The 19,864-nt window shown below is 39.4% G+C and overlaps 1 protein-coding gene across 1 annotated transcript in view; it reads left to right on the top strand.

Moving 5' to 3' along the window:
- LOC134320532 (protein eva-1 homolog C) overlaps nucleotides 1–19,121 on the top strand; it is a 53,362-nt gene extending 34,241 nt beyond the window's left edge. Inside the window, exons 6-8 of the mRNA XM_063001944.1 lie at nucleotides 15,824–15,967; nucleotides 16,274–16,480; nucleotides 17,655–19,121. Coding sequence (XP_062858014.1) covers nucleotides 15,824–15,967; nucleotides 16,274–16,480; nucleotides 17,655–18,028 — 725 coding nt within the window. The 3' untranslated portion in view covers nucleotides 18,029–19,121. The remainder of the gene's footprint in view (nucleotides 1–15,823; nucleotides 15,968–16,273; nucleotides 16,481–17,654) is intronic.
- The last annotated feature ends 743 nt before the right edge of the window (nucleotides 19,122–19,864 follow it).

Below are 19,864 nucleotides of genomic sequence, written 5' to 3'. Positions count from 1 at the left end.
GCACAGATGCTAAATAATGGAGAAATATTGTTTTTACCTCATGTTTAGCCACCAACACTCCAAACATTCCCTATTCACCTTTTATATGGTGTTTTATTCAGCGTTAATCATGCCACCATTATGCAGATGTATAACAATGTTTGTGTTTGAGGATCTGTTATCTTTCAAGATTTGGTACACATGATGGGTCTGTCTGAAAACCTAGTAAGTTCTCTACACAGTTGCATTTTACATCATCCTATGCGTGCTCCCGAGAAGAAGGCTGTTCGAATTCTTAAATACTTTAAAATGCTGCCTAATGAGGTGCCTTATTTTGAAGCGATAATCTGATTATCTGATGCAATCCCAGCATTCAATGTGGCACAAAAAAATTACAAATATGGCGGATGGAATAAATTCTTATTGATTTTTAATTAGTATAAAGGTGTACATGTGTCGTTTATTTGCAAATTCAGGCTTGTCAGTGACAGTTCAATCGTTTTTGGTACACAAAGGAAGACGTTAGCTGGCATGGTAGCAGGTTGTGCTGCCTCAGCCCATTGGTTTGAAGCTAGCATTGGCCTGAGGCTAACTCTGTTAGCTTAGTAAGTGAAAACTGTGTTGACGTAATCGTTGTAATTGCTGTCTAAGTAGTGTATCTGAATAATCTGCCTTATGAGTTTGATGTCCTGTTAGAATCTTCTCTTCTTAGGCAGCTGCCTTGGTAGGCAGTAGGCAGCTCACTAGGTTTTCGAACAGACCTTTCTACTGTGTTCTCACAGTGTGTCAAATATAAATTGGACTAGATATTTTTGAATAAACTCATATAGTGTGACAAATAATGAGCTTATTAGAGCCCTGAAATAACAGATTAAACCTGGTCAGTGAATGTTTGCCGTATCAGTGACCACAAAGAATGAGGACGAGAGACAGTGTGAGAGAGAGACTGCAACATCAGCTGAATGAAATACTTATGTCACTTCCGTTTTCTGCTCTCACACACACAAACACACACACACACACACACACTTTATACCTACATTCTCTTTACCCGCCCTGTATACCTCTCTGACTTCCTCTGACTCCCTCTCTCTCCCCCCCCTCTCTCTCGCTCTCTCTGTGTGTGAGAGTGTGAGAGAGCTAAAATGGTCAGTCCAGCTCTCTCTCTTGTTCCTTCCAGCGCTTAAAAAGTTGAGACGGAAAAAAAGAGATCTGGTGACGAAAGAACAGAGAAAAGATCTAGTTGAGCTGGGAAGAAGGGGGAGGTGAAAGGATTTAAGGGAAAGAAAAGAAAAAGAGTAAAGAAAAAGTTGTGTGTGTTAACGGCAGGCGACAAAACACAGACGACAGTGTGTATGTGTATGTGTGTGGTGTTGGAGGACTACAGCGTAGTGGAGTTTACCTTCTTAAAGAGACATCATCTCACAGCTACTTAGCTATCACTCGTTCTACCACTCTGTACAGAACAGACAGACTGGGTGTGTGTGAAGGGTACGAGGCTACACACACACACACACACACAATCAGAAAGGTAAAGTTGAAGGTGTAATGAGTGACAATAAGGCGATGGAAAAAGAAAAGAAGGAAAGAACAAGAGAAAAAGGGAGAGTGAGATGGTGAGAGTACAACACTCCAACCTGTGTGTAAGTGCTGCTTCAGCTTCCTCTCAAATCTGTGTGTGTGTGTGTGTGTGTGTGTGTGTGTGTGTGTGTGTGTGTGTGTGTTTTAAAGTCGTCATGTTTTTCTTTACCAAAATGAGTTCTTTGATAAGTTTATTTTATTTACTTTTTAATCTGTTAGGTCAAAAATATACAGACAACAACTAAGTTGATTAATTGTGTGGTGTAGCCGTAGAAAGATCATTAATGTCATTAATTTTGCTCAGCAGTGATTTTGATTGGCTGTAGCTGGTGACTTCTCTGTGCGTTTACATTACTGTGTGTACTTTTAAATTTTTGGCATTTAGCAGACGCTTTTATCCAAAGCGACTTACAGTGTACAATCTAAGCAATTGAGAGTTAAGGGCCTTGCTCAAGGGCCCAACAGTGACAACCTGGCAGTGGTGGGGTTTAAACCAGCAACCCTCTGCTTACTAGTCCAGTACCTTAACCGCTAAGCTACAAGTGCCCTGTGCCAATATAAACAGGTCTAGTGTGACTCCATTTAGTAAACAGTACATGGTACCCTAAGTAAGCTGAACTGACCTGTGCTGCAGATCACATAGACCAATTTTTAGGGGTGGCCTTCAATTAAGCCTGAGAGCTCTGGTCAGGAAAAATCTGGAATCCTTGATGGTTTAAGTTCTTGCTGCATCTCAGGTTCTGTTCATGTTTAACAATATCTATTAATATCTGTGAAGTAATAAAAGTAGGGATGATTGTGCTTCTGGTAAATTATTAGTACTTTTTTCTTTTTAAGTTCACTTGTTTTCACTGTCCTTTATTTCAATTTCCTGCTTTTATCACTGTTTTATCTTGGTTAGGGTCTCAGTGGGACCAGCTTTTCCATAATCACTGGGCACGATGCAGTAACACCCCAGACAGGATGCCAATCCATTGCGTGACCTTGGCCACCCCTCCCCATCCAGACTTCCCCAGACATAGCCAATCATGCCTTTATGTAGACACCTGACCGGCACATTGCTGTCCAGGATGTGTTCCCACCTTACTCCAGGTGTTTCCTAAGATCATGAATTCTGCCCCCATCCAGGGGTTAAGCAATAAAAATTCTGCATTATTCGGAGATTTGTTTTTCTGGGGCAAACATCTGTGCTTTGATTTTATGATAGATTTACAGGAAATAAACTTTGCTCTATTCATGTTCTGCCTAGATGTCATTGTTTATGTTTATCAGATTCATTATGTAAGTTCCTACATTTTAAATGTTTGTAGTAGAAAGTGATCAGGCTTTGGGGGCTTTTTAATATATCTGAGGTGGTCTCCTCTGCCTGTTGGAAGGACATGAACAGCCCATTCAAGTCCAGACTAGGAAGGAAAAGACTTGATAATAGAAAGGAGTCTTTCTTTCTCTCTTTGTCTTCTCTCTCTCTCTCTCTCTCTCTCTCTCTCTCTCTCTCTCTCTCTCTCTCTCTCTCTCTCTCTCTCTCTCTGTTTTTGTTTCTTTTTACTCTAAATGAGCCTGGCTCTTGCTTTTACTTCTCACTTCCTCCCTTTTCACTCTGTTTTGTTTCTTCTTGAGTTTTTTTCCCTTTCTATTTAATGCACACGGTCCATTCTCTTTTTGCTTCAAAGCTATGTTTTCTCTTTCTCAGTGGGGGTTTTTAACTCTGTACATGCTGACAGATATCACTGAAGCAGATGTGTGTGGTTGACTTGGTACAGAAAGTAACTGCAGCAGAACAGCTTAATATTAGACTTTTTACAGTCAGTGCTTGTGTGCATTAATTTCTTATAACAGGAGACAGAGAATAACAGTCTAATCCTCACCATGTAGGACTGAAATTATTTGGATGCACATTTATTAAATATGATTTATACTCCTTATTATATATGTTGTAAAAGCCCCTTTGGTTGCACTTTTAACTACACACATTTAAGTATACATCTCTACAAGCTTTGCCAACTGGATTTGGGCAGCTTTTTCCATTCCTCATGGCTGATCCTCTCGAGCTCCCTCAGATTGGATGGCAAGTGTCCGAACTGCTATCTTCAGGTCTCTTCACAGATGTTTAATGGGGTCATTTCCTAGGTCCTAGTCTAACTTCTAACTGTTGGCTTACACTGTTCACATTATATAATCACAACTCACAGGCAGGGGGAATTTAGAGCAGTTAATCTACTTTCTGCCTGATTTTGAAAGGTTGAGGAAAGCTCATGAACACAAATCAAAAATATCCAAAACTCCTTTCTGGCACATGTGCCACCATGTACCCTCGTGAAATGGTCCATATCTCAACTGTCACTTATTGATGTGGGAACTTAAATAAGGTGGTGCAGTGCTGAACCCAGCTTAGTTATCTAGCTCTACATTTAAACTAGTAAGATTAAGCATTTGCAGTTAAATGGTCGAATTCGGATGAATGTTATCAATGTTTATCCAGAAATAGCTCAGGAAAAGGAACCATATTTTTGCACTCCGAGGGAAGTCAGAGTAAAAAAGAAAGAGGAAGACAAATGGACAGAGCGAGAATGAAATGGGGGGGGGGGGGGGGGGGGGTGACTAAGAAAGAAAGAACATGTGCTGCAAGCTATGGTACTTCATAATGTCAAACTGAAACCACCACAGGAATTTAAACCCCACACAAGAGACCATGCTAAATCAGTCTGTTACATTCACTGCCTGTGCTCTGTGTGTGTGTGTGTGTGTGTGTGTGTGTGTGTGTGACTACCTGTAACATACAGTTTTTTTTTTACTGCTGTAAAGGATGTGATGCGATCCTTTTTTTTGAAAAATGGATTACTTTGGTTGTATATTGCATTCTGTATGTCCACTTCAAATTTACACACAGTGCATTTGATTAAATTATCTATTTATGAGCATAACGTTATAATAAGTTTATAGAAATATCCCAAATGAATAATGAGGGGAAAGTATTCAAACACTGTTTTGACTGGTTAAAAATGTATCTGGTTTAGAACATTTTTTGGGATGAATAGGAACGTCGAATACTAACAACAGTGCGTGACTTAAATGGACACACACACACACACACTCACTTTAAAACACTTTAAAAGACACCTTACCAGAAAAGTAAAAGCTGTTAGAGCTGCAAAAAAGAGGGCAGTTCCATATTAATGCAGATGGTTTGGATTTGGATGTTTAAAAAGCTTATGATCACATGCTGACACACATTTTTGCATCATTTCATCTATGAGAACATTCCTTTGTTGTTGGTCAGTAAGAAATGTTACTTTCATTATATCACTGTTTACATTTAGATGTATATGTTGAACAGGCGACTCTGCTGCTGGTTAACGGTGTTTATTTAGGGTACAAAGAAAATTGTGTCAATGTAACTTTTGGCTGGCTGGTTTCTTTAATAGTCTCTGGCGGAGTCTTTGGTTTGTAACATATGGAGGTTTTTATTGGCTGTTCAAGGTAATTTGTAAACACCCATTCTTTACTATAAAACAGCAACAGACTCGTAAACAGATCCATTGATCAGTGCATCACACACACAAGTGGTTTGTCTTCAAGAATATTAAAGTGCAACATCATTAAAGATAAAGTTTTAATAAAGAACCAAATACAGCAGGAGACGGAATAAGAAAGGCAGACGCTAAGAGTTCAGGCTTCTTCAGCTTTACTATAAACATGTGTTTTGAATTTTGGCACTAGGATTGAAATTAGCAGTCACGTCGTAATTATGTGCACGTGTTTACAGTCTCAAGTTTGTTTCCAATAAGCCGTTTAATTGCCACCAAGGTTTTAGGGTTTGGTTTAATATTTACACACACATCAGGATATCACACTTAAAAATATTTCCCTGTTTAGGTAAACAAAGAGGATTCAGTCTGCACACAAACATATAAATGCAGGACTTTAACGTGGTCCTCGTAACAGCAGTGACAAGACGTTTACGGACGAGGTAGCGAGACTTATAAGGGATGGAAGGAACCGGTGGCTGTAATGTGTAAAATCTGAAAGTAAACTGATAATAAATCAAAATGAACGCCACTGCATGTTTTATGGGCCTGTCCAGTGTGGCGCTCGGTAAACCTAGTTACTGAAGTACAAGAACCTGAACTGATTTTTGATTTCTTATATGTCTAAGATTAGGTGCAAAGTGTCCAAACAAATGCCAAATTTGCTAGTAGTTTGAGGACTTATTGAACACTTGTTATGTAACTACCTAATCGATTGACATCGAACCAAAAACGAACTAAGATTTGGATGCTCACAGAGTTTGTTCAGTTCTACATTAGAGATTAGAAAGCCACAATATTTATGAATACATTGTTTGCTGCTTCATTTCTGAACCGTCTACAGCCCAAAGCGCACATACTCAACTTGACCAACCTTTTACCAAAACCAGAGTCCCATCTGAGTTGGTTTTGTTTTGTTTTCAGAAACGTCCTGATTTGGTGCCAGATCCCACGAGTGAATGATAAAAGAGTAGGCGTTCTCCTACTTTGCCTCTCTCGCTCCTTCTTTGGTACAGTTGCATTCATCATTCCTTTCCTATTATTTTAAAGACTGCAGTGATGTTAGGAAGAGAAAAATAGATCTCAGATACATGGGAATTTCCCACTTGTCAAAAAGGTGCACTCGTCCTTTTAAATAGTTTTTACTGTTATATAAACGTTAAAGTCCAGGGATCATGATGAAATAAAACTGTTATAAAATATATCTAAGCAAAGTGCCTAATAAAAAACACAGAGCTGGATGTCTTCATTTTTGTACTGACCTTATGTATAATCTTATATACAAATGTGGTGTTTCGACTATATGGTCGTACCTGTTATAGTGTCTCTTTTATTAAAGAGTGTGATAAGGGAAGCGTTGTAACAGTAGCTGGTTGATGACGGGATATATAGAACCAGAGGTTGTTTTTTGAGGGGATGAGGAAGCGTTGGTGGAAGTGAGAGCAACTTCTTCAATATCTTCCTTTATAACTCCCGACATAAGTGGCACTTCTCATACTGAGGTACGGTACTGAGGTACTTCTACTCCTAGTCATGGCATAGATCCTGTTACGAATTCTGGTTTTCACACAGTGTTTCAGTATAGACGAGCTACAAAAGACCCTGCATTCTTCAAACACAAACATTGTGGACCCCTGTGCTAAACCACCAGTAAACTTGATATATTTTGTTGTTTACGTTTATTGTTGTTACCACAAAATTATGAGGTATTATTATTATTATTCATCTTTAATATTTGCTTCATTCTGGTCTGGGTGGAGCCGAAGTCTAGAGTCTGGAGAAAGAGTAGGCGTTCTTCCCTTTGCCTTTCTCGCTCCTTTTTTGGTACCGGATCCCAGTCCCATTTGGTGCCAGATCCCAGTCAGTTTTTTATAAACCAAACTCATTCACTCAAACTCCATGCATTTTCATGCTGAAACATTAAAAGTAGATAGATAGATACAGTGTATCACAAAAGTGAGTACACCCCTCACATTTCTGCAAATATTTCATTATATCTTTTCATGGGACAACACTATAGACATGAAACTTGGATATAACTTAGAGTAGTCAGTGTACAGCTTGTATAGCAGTGTAGATTTACTGTCTTCTGAAAATAACTCAACACACAGCCATTAATGTCTAAATAGCTGGCAACATAAGTGAGTACACCCCACAGTGAACATGTCCAAATTGTGCCCAAATGTGTCGTTGTCCCTCCCTGGTGTCATGTGTCAAGGTCCCAGGTGTAAATGGGGAGCAGGGCTGTTAAATTTGGTGTTTTGGGTTCAATTCTCTCATACTGGCCACTGGATATTCAACATGGCACCTCATGGCAAAGAACTCTCTGAGGATGTGAGAAATAGAATTGTTGATCTCCACAAAGATGGCCTGGGCTATAAGAAGATTGCTAACACCCTGAAACTGAGCTACAGCATGGTGGCCAAGGTCATACAGCGGTTTTCCAGGACAGGTTCCACTCGGAACAGGCTTCGCCAGGGTCGACCGAAGAAGTTGAGTCCACGTGTTCGGCGTCATGTCCAGAGGTTGGCTTTAAAAAATAGACACATGAGTGCTGCCAGCATTGCTGCAGAGGTTGAAGACGTGGGAGGTCAGCCTGTCAGTGCTCAGACCATACGCCGCACACTGCATCAACTCGGTCTGCATGGTCGTCATCCCAGAAGGAAGCTGACGCACAAGAAAGCCAGCAAACAGTTTGCTGAAGACAAGCAGTCCAAGAACATGGATTACTGGAATGCCCTGTGGTCTGACGAGACCAAGATAAACTTGTTTGGCTCAGATGGTGTCCAGCATGTGTGGCGGCGCCCTGGTGAGAAGTACCAAGACAACTGTATCTTGCCTACAGTCAAGCATGGTGGTGGTAGCATCATGGTCTTGGGCTGCATGAGTGTTGCTGGCACTGGGGAGCTGCGGTTCATTGAGGGAAACATGAATTCCAACATGTACTGTGACATTCTGAAACAGAGCATGATCCCCTCCCTTCGAAAACTGGGCCTCATGGCAGTTTTCCAACAGGATAACGACCCCAAACACAACCTCCAAGATGACAACTGCCTTGCTGAGGAAGCTGAAGGTAAAGGTGATGGACTAAACCCAATTGAGCACCTGTGGCGCATCCTCAAGTGGAAGGTGGAGGAGTTCAAGGTGTCTAACATCCACCAGCTCCGTGATGTCATCATGGAGGAGTGGAAGAGGATTCCAGTAGCAACCTGTGCAGCTCTGGTGAATTCCATGCCCAGGAGGGTTAAGGCAGTGCTGGATAATAATGGTGGTCACACAAAATATTGACACTTTGGGCACAATTTGGACATGTTCACTGTGGGGTGTACTCACTTATGTTGCCAGCCATTTAGACATTAATGGCTGTGTGTTGAGTTATTTTCAGAAGACAGTAAATCTACACTGCTATACAAGCTGTACACTGACTACTCTAAGTTATATCCAAGTTTCATGTCTATAGTGTCGTCCCATGAAAAGATATAATGAAATATTTGCAGAAATGTGAGGGGTGTACTCACTTTTGTGATACACTGTAGATAGATAGATAGATAGATAGATAGATAGATAGATAGATAGATAGATAGATAGATAGATAGAACATCCCTAAACTGTTGCCACAAATCTGAAAACTAAGCTGAATACTAATTTTACTGAAATTACAGACCCCAAATCATCAAAACAGCCTCACTTGATTATTCCCCCTCCATTATACTTCACAGTTAGCATCTGCAGCTGCTAAACCCAGATTCCACCAGGAAACCTGGTCAAAAGTTCAAATCTTTGGAGACTGTCAAATTACCCAGCATGCTGAGGTGCTGAAGGATGAGGTAGGGATCAGAAAGGAATCCAGGGAATCTGTGAGGTGTGTTCCTGAAGGATTCTTGCTCCAGTGGTATTGTGTGTTTCAGTCAGATCAGTATGGAGAAGTTCATGTGGACCTGTTACTCAGATCACGACTCTTGACTGATTCTAGATTCATTTGGGGAAGTTTGTGTTGACCTGATACTAAGATTATAACTCTGACTGTTTTTAGATCAGTATGGAGGCGTTTTAGTGCATCTGTTGTTCTCATTAACTGAAACGGGATCTGTCCCAGTGCTCTGGGAAAATTTTAGGCTCTGAAGAGCAACTCCATAAGTTATGCTGTCTTCATGTCTACGGAAATTACAGTAAAACCAAGGTATGGACATCAGTGATCCTCCAATATCAGAAGTACTAACAGGAGACTTTCAATGTACCTGAGTTGCCAAGTGTACAGAAATAATTATATCCATAAATCTTCCAGGTTTTTTATATTCAGTGAGTGATTGGTTGCAGCATTAAGCTTAAATGTGATATTACTGCATAGCATCATATACAATCTGATTATATGTAGTGTTTTACTCCTAAACCAGCCTAACAAACTTGAGGACAAGCCAATTGGTGTGGATTTCTTATTTTAAATTAAATTAAATTTTATTTTTATTTTTTTTCACCTCTGCTTTATCCTGGTCATGGTTGTGGAGGGTCTGGCTTATGCTCGATCACTGGTCACGGTGCATTAACACACACCGGGCAGGATGCCAGTTATTTCAGCATCAAGTTACACATTTTCTCAGTGAAAAAGTTTTTTATCTGCTTTTACTGTGGTCTAATAATTAAACGATAACTTGAATAATAGATGAGTTTAATATCTGTGTGGAGGTGGTGTGTCAGGCCAGACTGCCTCACGAGTAGCTGTCTGGCAGCATCAAAAGGTCTAAAGTACACATCAGCTTTTTTCCCCACCATAACAGTTTGTGTTGGTCCACCAGGGCCAATCAGATTTTCCATACAGAGTTCTAATAAGAAGAAATAGCATATTTATTTACTCAGAGAATGCACTGCCATAAATCAGGACCATACAGAGCTACAGATTTGCTTACATCTGCAACTTGCAGTTTGCGCTGGCTTGTGAAATGGGCATGACCACCCAAGAACGGAGTAACTGGAGATGGAGTTAGAATCTTTACTATTGCTCAGTTTTTCAACCTGAGGGCCTGAAGTACTGCAGAGAGGTTTTATTGATTAATCATTAAAGATACGTGAACATACCTTGTAGACAATGATGAATTTTATAATAACAACATGTATGTAACATAGTACTGACATTATTATTTAATATTATTATTGTATTTAATCTTGTTCACTTCTTCTCAACTTGTGCTGCACAACTGCAGAGCTTTTGCAGAACTAGAAATAAAATGTGTGTGCCAGCTTTTCAGCTTCAGATGTTTAATGTAGCTGGATTAGAAATCTTTGTAGATGAATGAAGTAGGACTATAAGGTTCATACAGAAATGCAACTTATTTTGCTACAGTGTTTTTTTTTACTTACAGAACCACTTTTCTAATTGTACATGGAAATAATTTTAATGCCGTTTATCACAATGAGTAGGTGCTTTAATTTTGTAAATGAAATGCTGCAGTCGTTACTGTAATTAGTAAAATTTTCCTTCTGCTGATACTTTATTTTAATATTACATACATAAAATTGTACGATAACATATAATTATTAGGATTAAAAAAATGCAGTATGAACATTATTGGAACACCAGTGACTGTGATAAGGACTATAGTACTTGTATAAGTAGAATCAGTGCATTTTCCTCACACGGTTGGTGCTTCATTTGAGTATCTGAGGTAAAAATTCCTATTAATGTTTCCACCACTCAAGATCTAAAATCCAGATCTTTCTTTGCTATATATTTTTAAAACCTGACATCGATAATTTACCAGCTGCTCAACAGTTTCATTACTTGAGTCAAAATAATTTGTGTTTATTAGAGAACAGTATTGTTATCTCAGAGTCAGAGTCAGAGTCAGAGAGGTTTTATTGTCATTTCAGCTACATACATATCTGTGTAATTGGTTTGAAAATGATCAGGTCTGTTGAATTTTTCTGGTCAACATGGAATTCTTTATAAGCTGCAAAAGGTTGGGAACCCCTGTGCCACAGGAATCTGGAACTCAGTTGCCTCCCAGTCCCTGACACAGATGTACAGTTTAGAGAGACAGAATGAATTACAGTGGGAGGCACTGATGACGGAAAGGAGTTTGTCTGGGACAGAAAGCTTGGATTCAATTTAAAGAACTGGATCTAATATTAGCCGTGTTTAATGATAGCGTCTGGGTGGGATCTTGTACTAGTCCTGTATAAGCTGTCCGAAAAGATCATCACCTGTCCTTCACTGTAACTCTTCACTTGAGCATGCTGATTGCTTTCAAGCTGAAGAGCGTCTAAAAACGAAAGGCATGTTCAGTAGACCGTGCCTCTTCTGAGCTGACAGGCTCTCAGTGAATTCCCACAAAGCTAGCGTGAGAGTTACAGAGTGTGTGTTTGGCGGTTTCACTCTTTTTGTCTTTTCACATCACTGTCGGGCTCATGACATTCTCTGTATGTATATTCAGCATCTTGTTAAAAAGGCCTGGGTGCGTTTACAGGGTTGCGTTTGCATGAGGAGTCCTGGTCATGCACGGCTAATTTTGGAACCTAATCTTACATACAAGTCTAGTAATTTTGACCTCTTGTAGACTGACTAGTTTGATTGTAGTTACTTGTCAGGTTAAAGGTAGTTTTAGTTAAACACTTTCAGTCCCCTGGACTAATAGTTACTGGACTAGTAATCAAAGGTTTTCTGTTTAATGCCTGATTGCCACAGTTGGGCCTATAAGTTAGACTCTGTCTGGATTGTATTCAGTGACCATAGTAAGTCGCTGTGGAAAAAGGTGTCTGCTAAATGTCAAAAATGTATGGTGGGTGGGTAGATGGGGTAAGCACCTGTGTAGTTGTGCACTGCTCACCATCACATTATTAGTTCCCATTATTATTCATTTATTCACTGTCTGTTTTACTGCTGTGGATCTTTTTCATTGGGGTGAAAGGTAGGAAACCCCCCTGAGAGGTCGCCAGTTCATCACAGGGCAGAAACACACACACACACACCACAAACATTCACAATTTTAGTAGCTCCACAGAGTACTACTTCTCCCCTCTGACATGCAAAGCCATTCAGCCCATCTTTTTACCAAATAAAGGTAGACTCCAAGGTAGACTGTAAGACACTACAGTATTCCTCAGCCACTGGTCACACAACACCGCTACCTCTACTGCTGCAGACCTCCACTCCTAACCAAGTAGGGATGCAAAAACACACAAAGTGTTCTTGGAGAAAATGTCACACTAAATTTTGTTCGCAAGTAAAATAAAAGTTCTAGTCCATATTCTTTTCCATTGCTGGATTACCACAGCTACTGTACAAACCAATAACTTGGATTATTGGCTAGATGGACCAGTACCTGCTGCAGGACACACACCGAACACAGTCGTACTGGAGCAACCACAGTTTTCAGAACAGCTGGTGCATGTACAGTGTGTTTTTTTCCATTCTATTCTTTTGATGTAAATGCAATTCTCTCTGAACAGCTGAGGTCTATAGAAATCCCTGGTCTTTTTATAGACTTTTTTTTACTGATTCACAGCCCATGAATAGAAGGCTTGTTCAGGAATCTGAAGCTTTATAATCAGAACTTAAATTAGTTTCAGATTTTCTGCGTATTAAATAAACTGGTCATAAACTGGGAACCAAAAACAGCTGAATTCTGGCAGCTTACATGGCTTTGCAAAACCACTTAAAATCAAAAGTTTACATACACTTTTAAGAGACATTAATATCATTTATATTATTTTATAAGGGTATTGTAGGGTTTTCTAAAAGTATGTCAAAATCTGGTATGTTTTTCCCATGTCCCTGTAAGTTTTCTACTAAATTACCATTACGTGTGGGTGAGTAAGTGATTGTGTGTGTGTTTTGCCCTGCCATTGACTGGCGCTCTGTCCATTGTGGTAAATGTGTGAGTGCTGTGCCATCATACATTAAGCCACATCCTTTTGACCAATCACTGGACAGTTTGCAGTTATTTAAATATTCACACATGTACATTTTACATGGAAGCTATGAGCAACAAGTCTTTCTGCATACAAGTGTGTGTGTGTGTGTGTGTGTGTCCATTGAAATCGTGTGTTTTAGCTGGGGGACGACTGCTACTCTTTTATGTGCAGCGTTCAAACTGGGGCATGATTGGAACCAGACACACTCAAGCTTTTAATAAAAGCACACACATACACACACACACACACACACACTATATGCTGTCTGCACACTGTAGATATAATTAGGTGGGCTTTTTCTGGCACTAGATTGTGTGTGGACTGTAGTACACACACACACATACTCACACACATATAAACACAGAACACACATGCACGCGCACACACACACAGAGTTGATCAGTAAAGACATATTTGGTATTTGTAGTTTGCTTCTTTTGTCTTGCACTTGAGCTACATAGCTTATGCACATAAAAAGTAAGGAGGCTTAAACACCACATGGCCAAAAGGATGTGAACACCCACCCACTATGAATAAATGGAGCTGTTTGTTTTATTTTAGCCGTTACTATTAAATGATGAAATCAAAACAGTCTTGTAATCTCTATAGTTGTCAGTATAATAGGTTGTAATGATTGGGATTGGGGTGCATTTACAACAAGTCAGGGACCACAGACTGGTAAATAATTTTACTGGCCTGTACAAAGCCTTTACATAGGACTATTCAACAACTTCTTGATGAACTGGAACACAAACTGTGAGCCTAGTTTTATTACCCAATAATACCTGACCTCACTAGTGTTCTCTTGTAGCTGAATATAATTCAATCCCTCCAGTCATGTTCCAAAATCACATATTTAAATGCCTTTGCTGACAGGTGGAGGCTGTTATAGCAGCAAAGTTCATGATAATTTTTTTTGGATTTGATGTTTGGGTGTCAGGAGTCCACAAACTGTTGGCTTTATAGAGTTTATATTCAGGACTGGTTGCTACATTAGCCTTGTAGCTCCACACACACACACGTGATTGCAATTAGCCCCAATCAGTGTCCTGTAATGGGTAGGTTACATTCAGGACCTGTAATTAGAATTGCCCGCCAACACCACACACACACACACACACACACACAGTGATTAGTTTGTCAGGATGATACGAGTTGACATGGTCAGTAATCATCCATCCTTTAGTTTATTTTCTTTGGTTTGGGTCTCCAGCTTCTGCTTGCTCTCACATTTCAATTTTTCAGCGACGTTTTCCAGTCACTGACCTTTTTTTGGGGAGGTGATTGGGCCTCCCTGTGATGGGCGGGTAGATGGGGTAAGCATCTGTGTAGTGTGTAGCGCTCAGCAACCCAAATGATCCAGTCATTGATCAGTCATGAATGAGTAGTATGAGAAGGGAACTGCAGGGTGCCTGTAATATACACGTATGTAGACACCTCTCCTAATTAATAAGGCTAGGTGTTTTAGCCACACCCATTGCTAACAGATAAATAAAATTAATAAAATAAATTACATGCTTCATACTTATGTAAAACAGTTTAGGAAAGGCCCTTTCTTATTCCAGCATGACGGGTCCTCTGTACACGAGTAAAGTCTATAAAAACTGGGCTCTTGGCTCTATTAAACATCTTCAGAATAAAATAGAGCTTTGATTGTAAGTCAGACTTTTTGATTCTGCAGCAGTTCCTGAAATTTTTACAAACACTCTCCAGTCCTGTGGAAAGCCTTACTAGAGGAACACAGGCTTTTATAGCCACAGAGAAGGGTAGCTCTATAGAAATGCTTATTGTTTTAGATTTTGACGTTTATGGTTAGTGTGTTTCAGCATGAAAGATTTGGATATAATACCGAGGTCAGTCATCAGCTCAAGTTTATCCTGGCTGCTTTGTGTTTGGGTTTTCTCTGTAATTGCCTGTAGGAATGACGTGGTTTTAAAATAGAGTGACCTCTATGTGAGCTTTTCAGCTATAAATACAGCCACTTTGTTGAGAAGGCTTTTCACAAGACTTTGAACTATGTCTGTGGGAATTTGTACCATTTGATCAAAGGAGCATTTGTATGACTGGGCACTGATGTTGGTCAGGAAAGCCTCGACTGATGTGTTCAGTGGGGCTGAGGTCAGGGCTCTGTGCAGGTTACTGGAGTTTCTTTAGGCCAAACTTTTCTTCATGTCTTTATAGATCTTGCTTTGTGCACAGGGGCACAGCCATGGCAGAACAGGAAAGAGCCTTCCCTAAACTGTTGCTGCAAAGTTGAAAGTATATAATATCCTTTTTATAAGTGATTTATTACATGTTAGCAGTTGCCGTGGCTGGAATACATGAATTCAATAACTAGAAGGGATGTTCAAATACTGCTCTAAAGAATAGAAATGAACCATGCAACATTTGGTGCTGTGTTTATTCATTGAGGGATTTAGGTAAATGGTGTGTATCATTCTGTGTGTGTGTGTGTGTGTGTGTGTGTGTGTGTGTGTGTGTGAATGTCTGACTGAATGTCATTGCTGATTGCTGCACTATCATTGCCAGTTCTTTTACAGCACTGCTTCAAAGCTTGTAAAAATAAGTGTGTGTGTGTGTGTGCACGTTTGGCAGACCGAATTGCAGTCAGCTTTTCAACCACATCAGTCATTGTGAGTTTGAAACCATTGTGGGTGGAAGTGTCTGGAACGCTCGCGGACAGTGTGTATATCATTGCGTGTGTGTGTGTGTGTGTGTTTGGAATGATGAGTTTTGGGAAGTGATCTGTGATGCTCGGAAAGTCGACATAACCCAGGACTGAATCATACCTCTCTCACTATATATATTTCTCTCTCTCTTGCCTTTTATAGTTCCAAAGAAGTTATTACAGGAATCAGTTCAGGGACCCCCCTTTGCTTCGCCCCCCTCGCGACCCCATGACCCCAATGTGGTAGGAGACAGCGCGCCCCCTGATGGTAACCTGCCCGTGACCGTGACCTCTCACCCTGCGCCAGGTAAGGACTGTGCATGAAACGTAAATCTTGATTTTCATAGAAGCCACCAGTTCCACTCAGACTTTAGTTAAACCCCGTCCCAGCACACACACATACATGCATGTAGTTCTTGCATTTCATAGTTCTGTTTAACAAGCAAACACACCCTGGATGTGTAACTTCTAGTTATTATTATTGGATAACATCATGTGTGTGTGTTTGGAAAGCATCAGCAGTGTCTGCCTCTCTGACAGCAGCACAGAGCAGTCATGGCGAATCACTGGAGCAGATTTCACTGAAAACGTGTGTGTGTGTCTGTGATTTCAGGAAAGTCGAAGAGAGGAAAGTCTGAGCCAAAACTGGAAGAGAAGAATCAACCCAATGACAGAAAAATAGACGAACAACCTGAGAAAGAGATTAAACAAGACGAATATACTGAGACATCACCTAGTGATCCGAATCCTGTAATCAAAACTATCAGCACAGAGATGTCACTGATTAGCAACGCCCTCGCTGCCTACACCTACATTGGCGGTAATACATATAACAACTTTTTGGTTGTGTATACGTAATGCTAGATGTGGATTGTTAATTATTTTCTTGTTAAATTAATGAATATCAGATATAGTTTGTTCAGAATAGTAGATTATATTAGTAGTTACAGTAGTTATATTTTCAGATATTTACACATTTACTGATACTGATATTTTGATTGTTAGATCATTGGTTAGGTTGTAGGTTGTTAGTCTACTAGTTGGGTATTGAGAGAGATAATATAGTTACCATGTTAGACTGGCAGTTTGTAAGTCTGTTATTTCACTATTAGATAATTTATCAGGTTAAATCAGACAGGTAGTTATATTAATATATAGTTTGATTATAGTTATTATTTAGATGAACATTAGTAGGAAACGTTACATTATTTGACAGGCTGTTAGTATATTAGAATGGTAGTTAAACAATTAACCAATAGCTAGTAAAATGTTGGATTGTCAGACAGACTCGTAAGCAGAAGGTCAGTGGTTCAAACACCACCACTTCCAGGTTGCCACTGTTGGGCCCTTGAGCAAGGCCCTTAACCCTCAATTGCTTATACTGTAAGTCCCTTTGGATAAAAATGTGTCTGCTAAATGCCTAAAATGTAAATATTGTTGGTTAGATCAGTAGGTAGATCGCATGTAGTAAGACGGCCACATTGTTAAAATGATTTTAGATTGTTCGTTTTTTCGACAGTGGACATTAGATGTTTAGTTTGTTGGATCATTAATTTTAAAATAGATGGAATTGTTAGTTACACTATTACATTTATTTTGTTTGTTAAATCAATTTATAAAACAAATGTAATTAGTTATTGTTGTAGAACTATCTAGCTAGTGATTAAGGTTGATATTAGTTGCATTTTTAATAGATGTGATTGTAGGTACATAATTACATTATAATTGACATTTAGATTGTCAATTGTTGAGTGAAATTATAGTTATATAGTGACATTTTTAAACAAAGTAGCTTTTTAGACCGGTGGGTGTATATTGTTACATTGTACGACTGATTGATAGTAAACAGTTACACTAAAGTAAGTAGTTAGGCAAGTTTATGGGAATATTATGTAAAAGCTTATTAGCATTTAACTACTTTATTAAACAAGTCAATACTCATCATATATACTAATAGAAGGTTTGTTTGTGTGTGTGTGTGTGTGTGTACACAGAGCACCCGGAGCGCTGTGCACTGTACTTCATGTGCGGTGTTTGTGCTGGTCTCTTCCTTACACTCTTCGCCTTGGTCGTTCAGATCTCCTGCAGGACTGAGTGTAAGCGGCAGCAAACGGTTGAAAAGAAGCGGCCTCGTCCAGCAGACTCGGACTCAGATTCCGTTTCCGATTCTGACTGGGACACGGGCTCGGACTTGTCGTCACGGCGGCGGCGGCGCTTTGAGCGCACACTCAACACAAACGTGTTCACCTCAGCCGAGGAGCTAGAACGAGCTCAGCGATTGGAGGAAAGGGAGCGAATCATCCGGGAGATTTGGATGAACGGACAACCAGACGTGCCAGGCACGCGGAGCCTCAACCGCTACTATTGAGCATACAAATGTTTGTACACACGAGTACACACACTGTGGCATTGCCCGGTTAGGACCAGGACACCACTGGCATCGCCTGGTTTTACGACTGGCTTTAGTGGGAGGTTTTTACTACAACGGACTATAAAACTAAAACCTGCTGAGTTTATGTTTGACTTCAGGTGATTCATGTTGAAAATAAGCTTCTCCTCCTAATGCTGTTGTCTACCTATGATTTACAGGATGATCCGCTGACAGAATCTGTGTGAAAGCTAACAACTAAGGGTCTTTATAAATATGACCTTCAACTTTCTTTTTTAACGCATAGGATGGCAAAGCTAATTGGAGTTGTAGTCTGCATGGAGGCCAACAGCTCTAGCTAAAGGGCCTTTTCATGATTTTGAGGCAGCTCTTAAATAACACATAAGCTCTAAGCAGCTCTCATGCTCAGATTGTTTCTTTCCTCTGCCTGACAGATTACAACTCAAGGCAGCCACATGATCTGAGGACGTTTTTCTGAGTGACAATCTGGCCAAGCAGTTTCCTTGCTGATGTGTTCATTCTAAACATGCCTTCTGTTCTCTTACAGTGGAGATGCAGTAGTCTTTGGACCAAGATTTTTTTGGTCTGAATACAAGAAAACCTTATTAATTTAAAAAGAAAAGGGTGTTTTATATTTATTCTTAATAACATAGAGACAGACGGTCAAATGAGGTGAATGAGACAACAGCACAAATTCAAAAACTAATTTTACAAATTTTATAACAGAATACTAGTTTAACACGACCTTTGTGATACGGTACTGCCTTCTACTTCATAGAAAATGTATAAAATGCTTGAAATGCATCTCAGCCCTTATATAAGATTATATTAGTACTTAAAATTTGAATATTTTTCTATATATTTTTCCCTGAATAGTTATGAAATATTTTTTATACTGTGGCAGCATTTCTGTGATAGCTCAGGGATGTAATCCGAGTGTTTCCATGTAAAATGTTTTTATTTTTATATCAAAAAATGGGATGGATGTTACTGCAAAAGTGTCTGTATGTAAACCTCAAAGAGGTTAAAGCTTAGTTTTAGAGTGAATAGGTTGTATCGTGCAGACGAAACATGTGCCTTTTCTATTACATAAAACCTTGTAAAGTCACCTGTGTTGAAGTGAATCTTATACTGTGTTCCAATCTGAGGTTCCTCATTTTATATGTCAAATAGGATTTTCAATTCTAACATGGTAGTTATGTTGAATCTGACTAACGTTTGAGTTTAAAAATTGAAACCTATTGCTATGCCATTTAAGTGCTACAAACTGGGAAGGAACTTTGACGCCTTTGATTAATCGTCCGTTCTGTTTGGTCTGTCTGGTAACTAAAATTTTATGATTTTGTCTGTATGTTGATTGAGCTAAAACAAATACCACAGTTATTTTATTTATTAGTAAAGAAATCTTACTTTAATTTTAAGTGTGAGCATGCATGTTAATATGACATCATATGCCAAACTCATACTTATGACAAATTTTTAACTTGCCTAATAGGACTTGCTGGGCAAGTTTGAAGTCACAAATCCTGGTTAAATGCAGCATTATTTTAGTACAGGTAGCTTTGTTATTCATCAAACATCAATGAACTTTGGCTAAATTTACAAGCCAAATTGATCCTGTCAGGTGGCATAAATGGAATCGGGGTGGGATCAGCGATTATATTAAAATAAATGCAATTGCACTTACAATATTCATGAAAGCCTAATGTAACAACTACTTCCAGAATGGATGGAACCTAGGGTGAGTGTGGCTCTGTAAGAGTTAATTCATCACTGGTGATTTTATTCTGATGGTTACTATAATGCACAAAAGGA

Source organism: Trichomycterus rosablanca, chromosome 9 (assembly GCF_030014385.1).
Source record: "Trichomycterus rosablanca isolate fTriRos1 chromosome 9, fTriRos1.hap1, whole genome shotgun sequence".
Lineage (NCBI taxonomy): Eukaryota > Metazoa > Chordata > Actinopteri > Siluriformes > Trichomycteridae > Trichomycterus > Trichomycterus rosablanca.
Note: the sequence above shows the minus strand (reverse complement) of the source record. Positions and strands in the feature narration are given on the sequence as shown.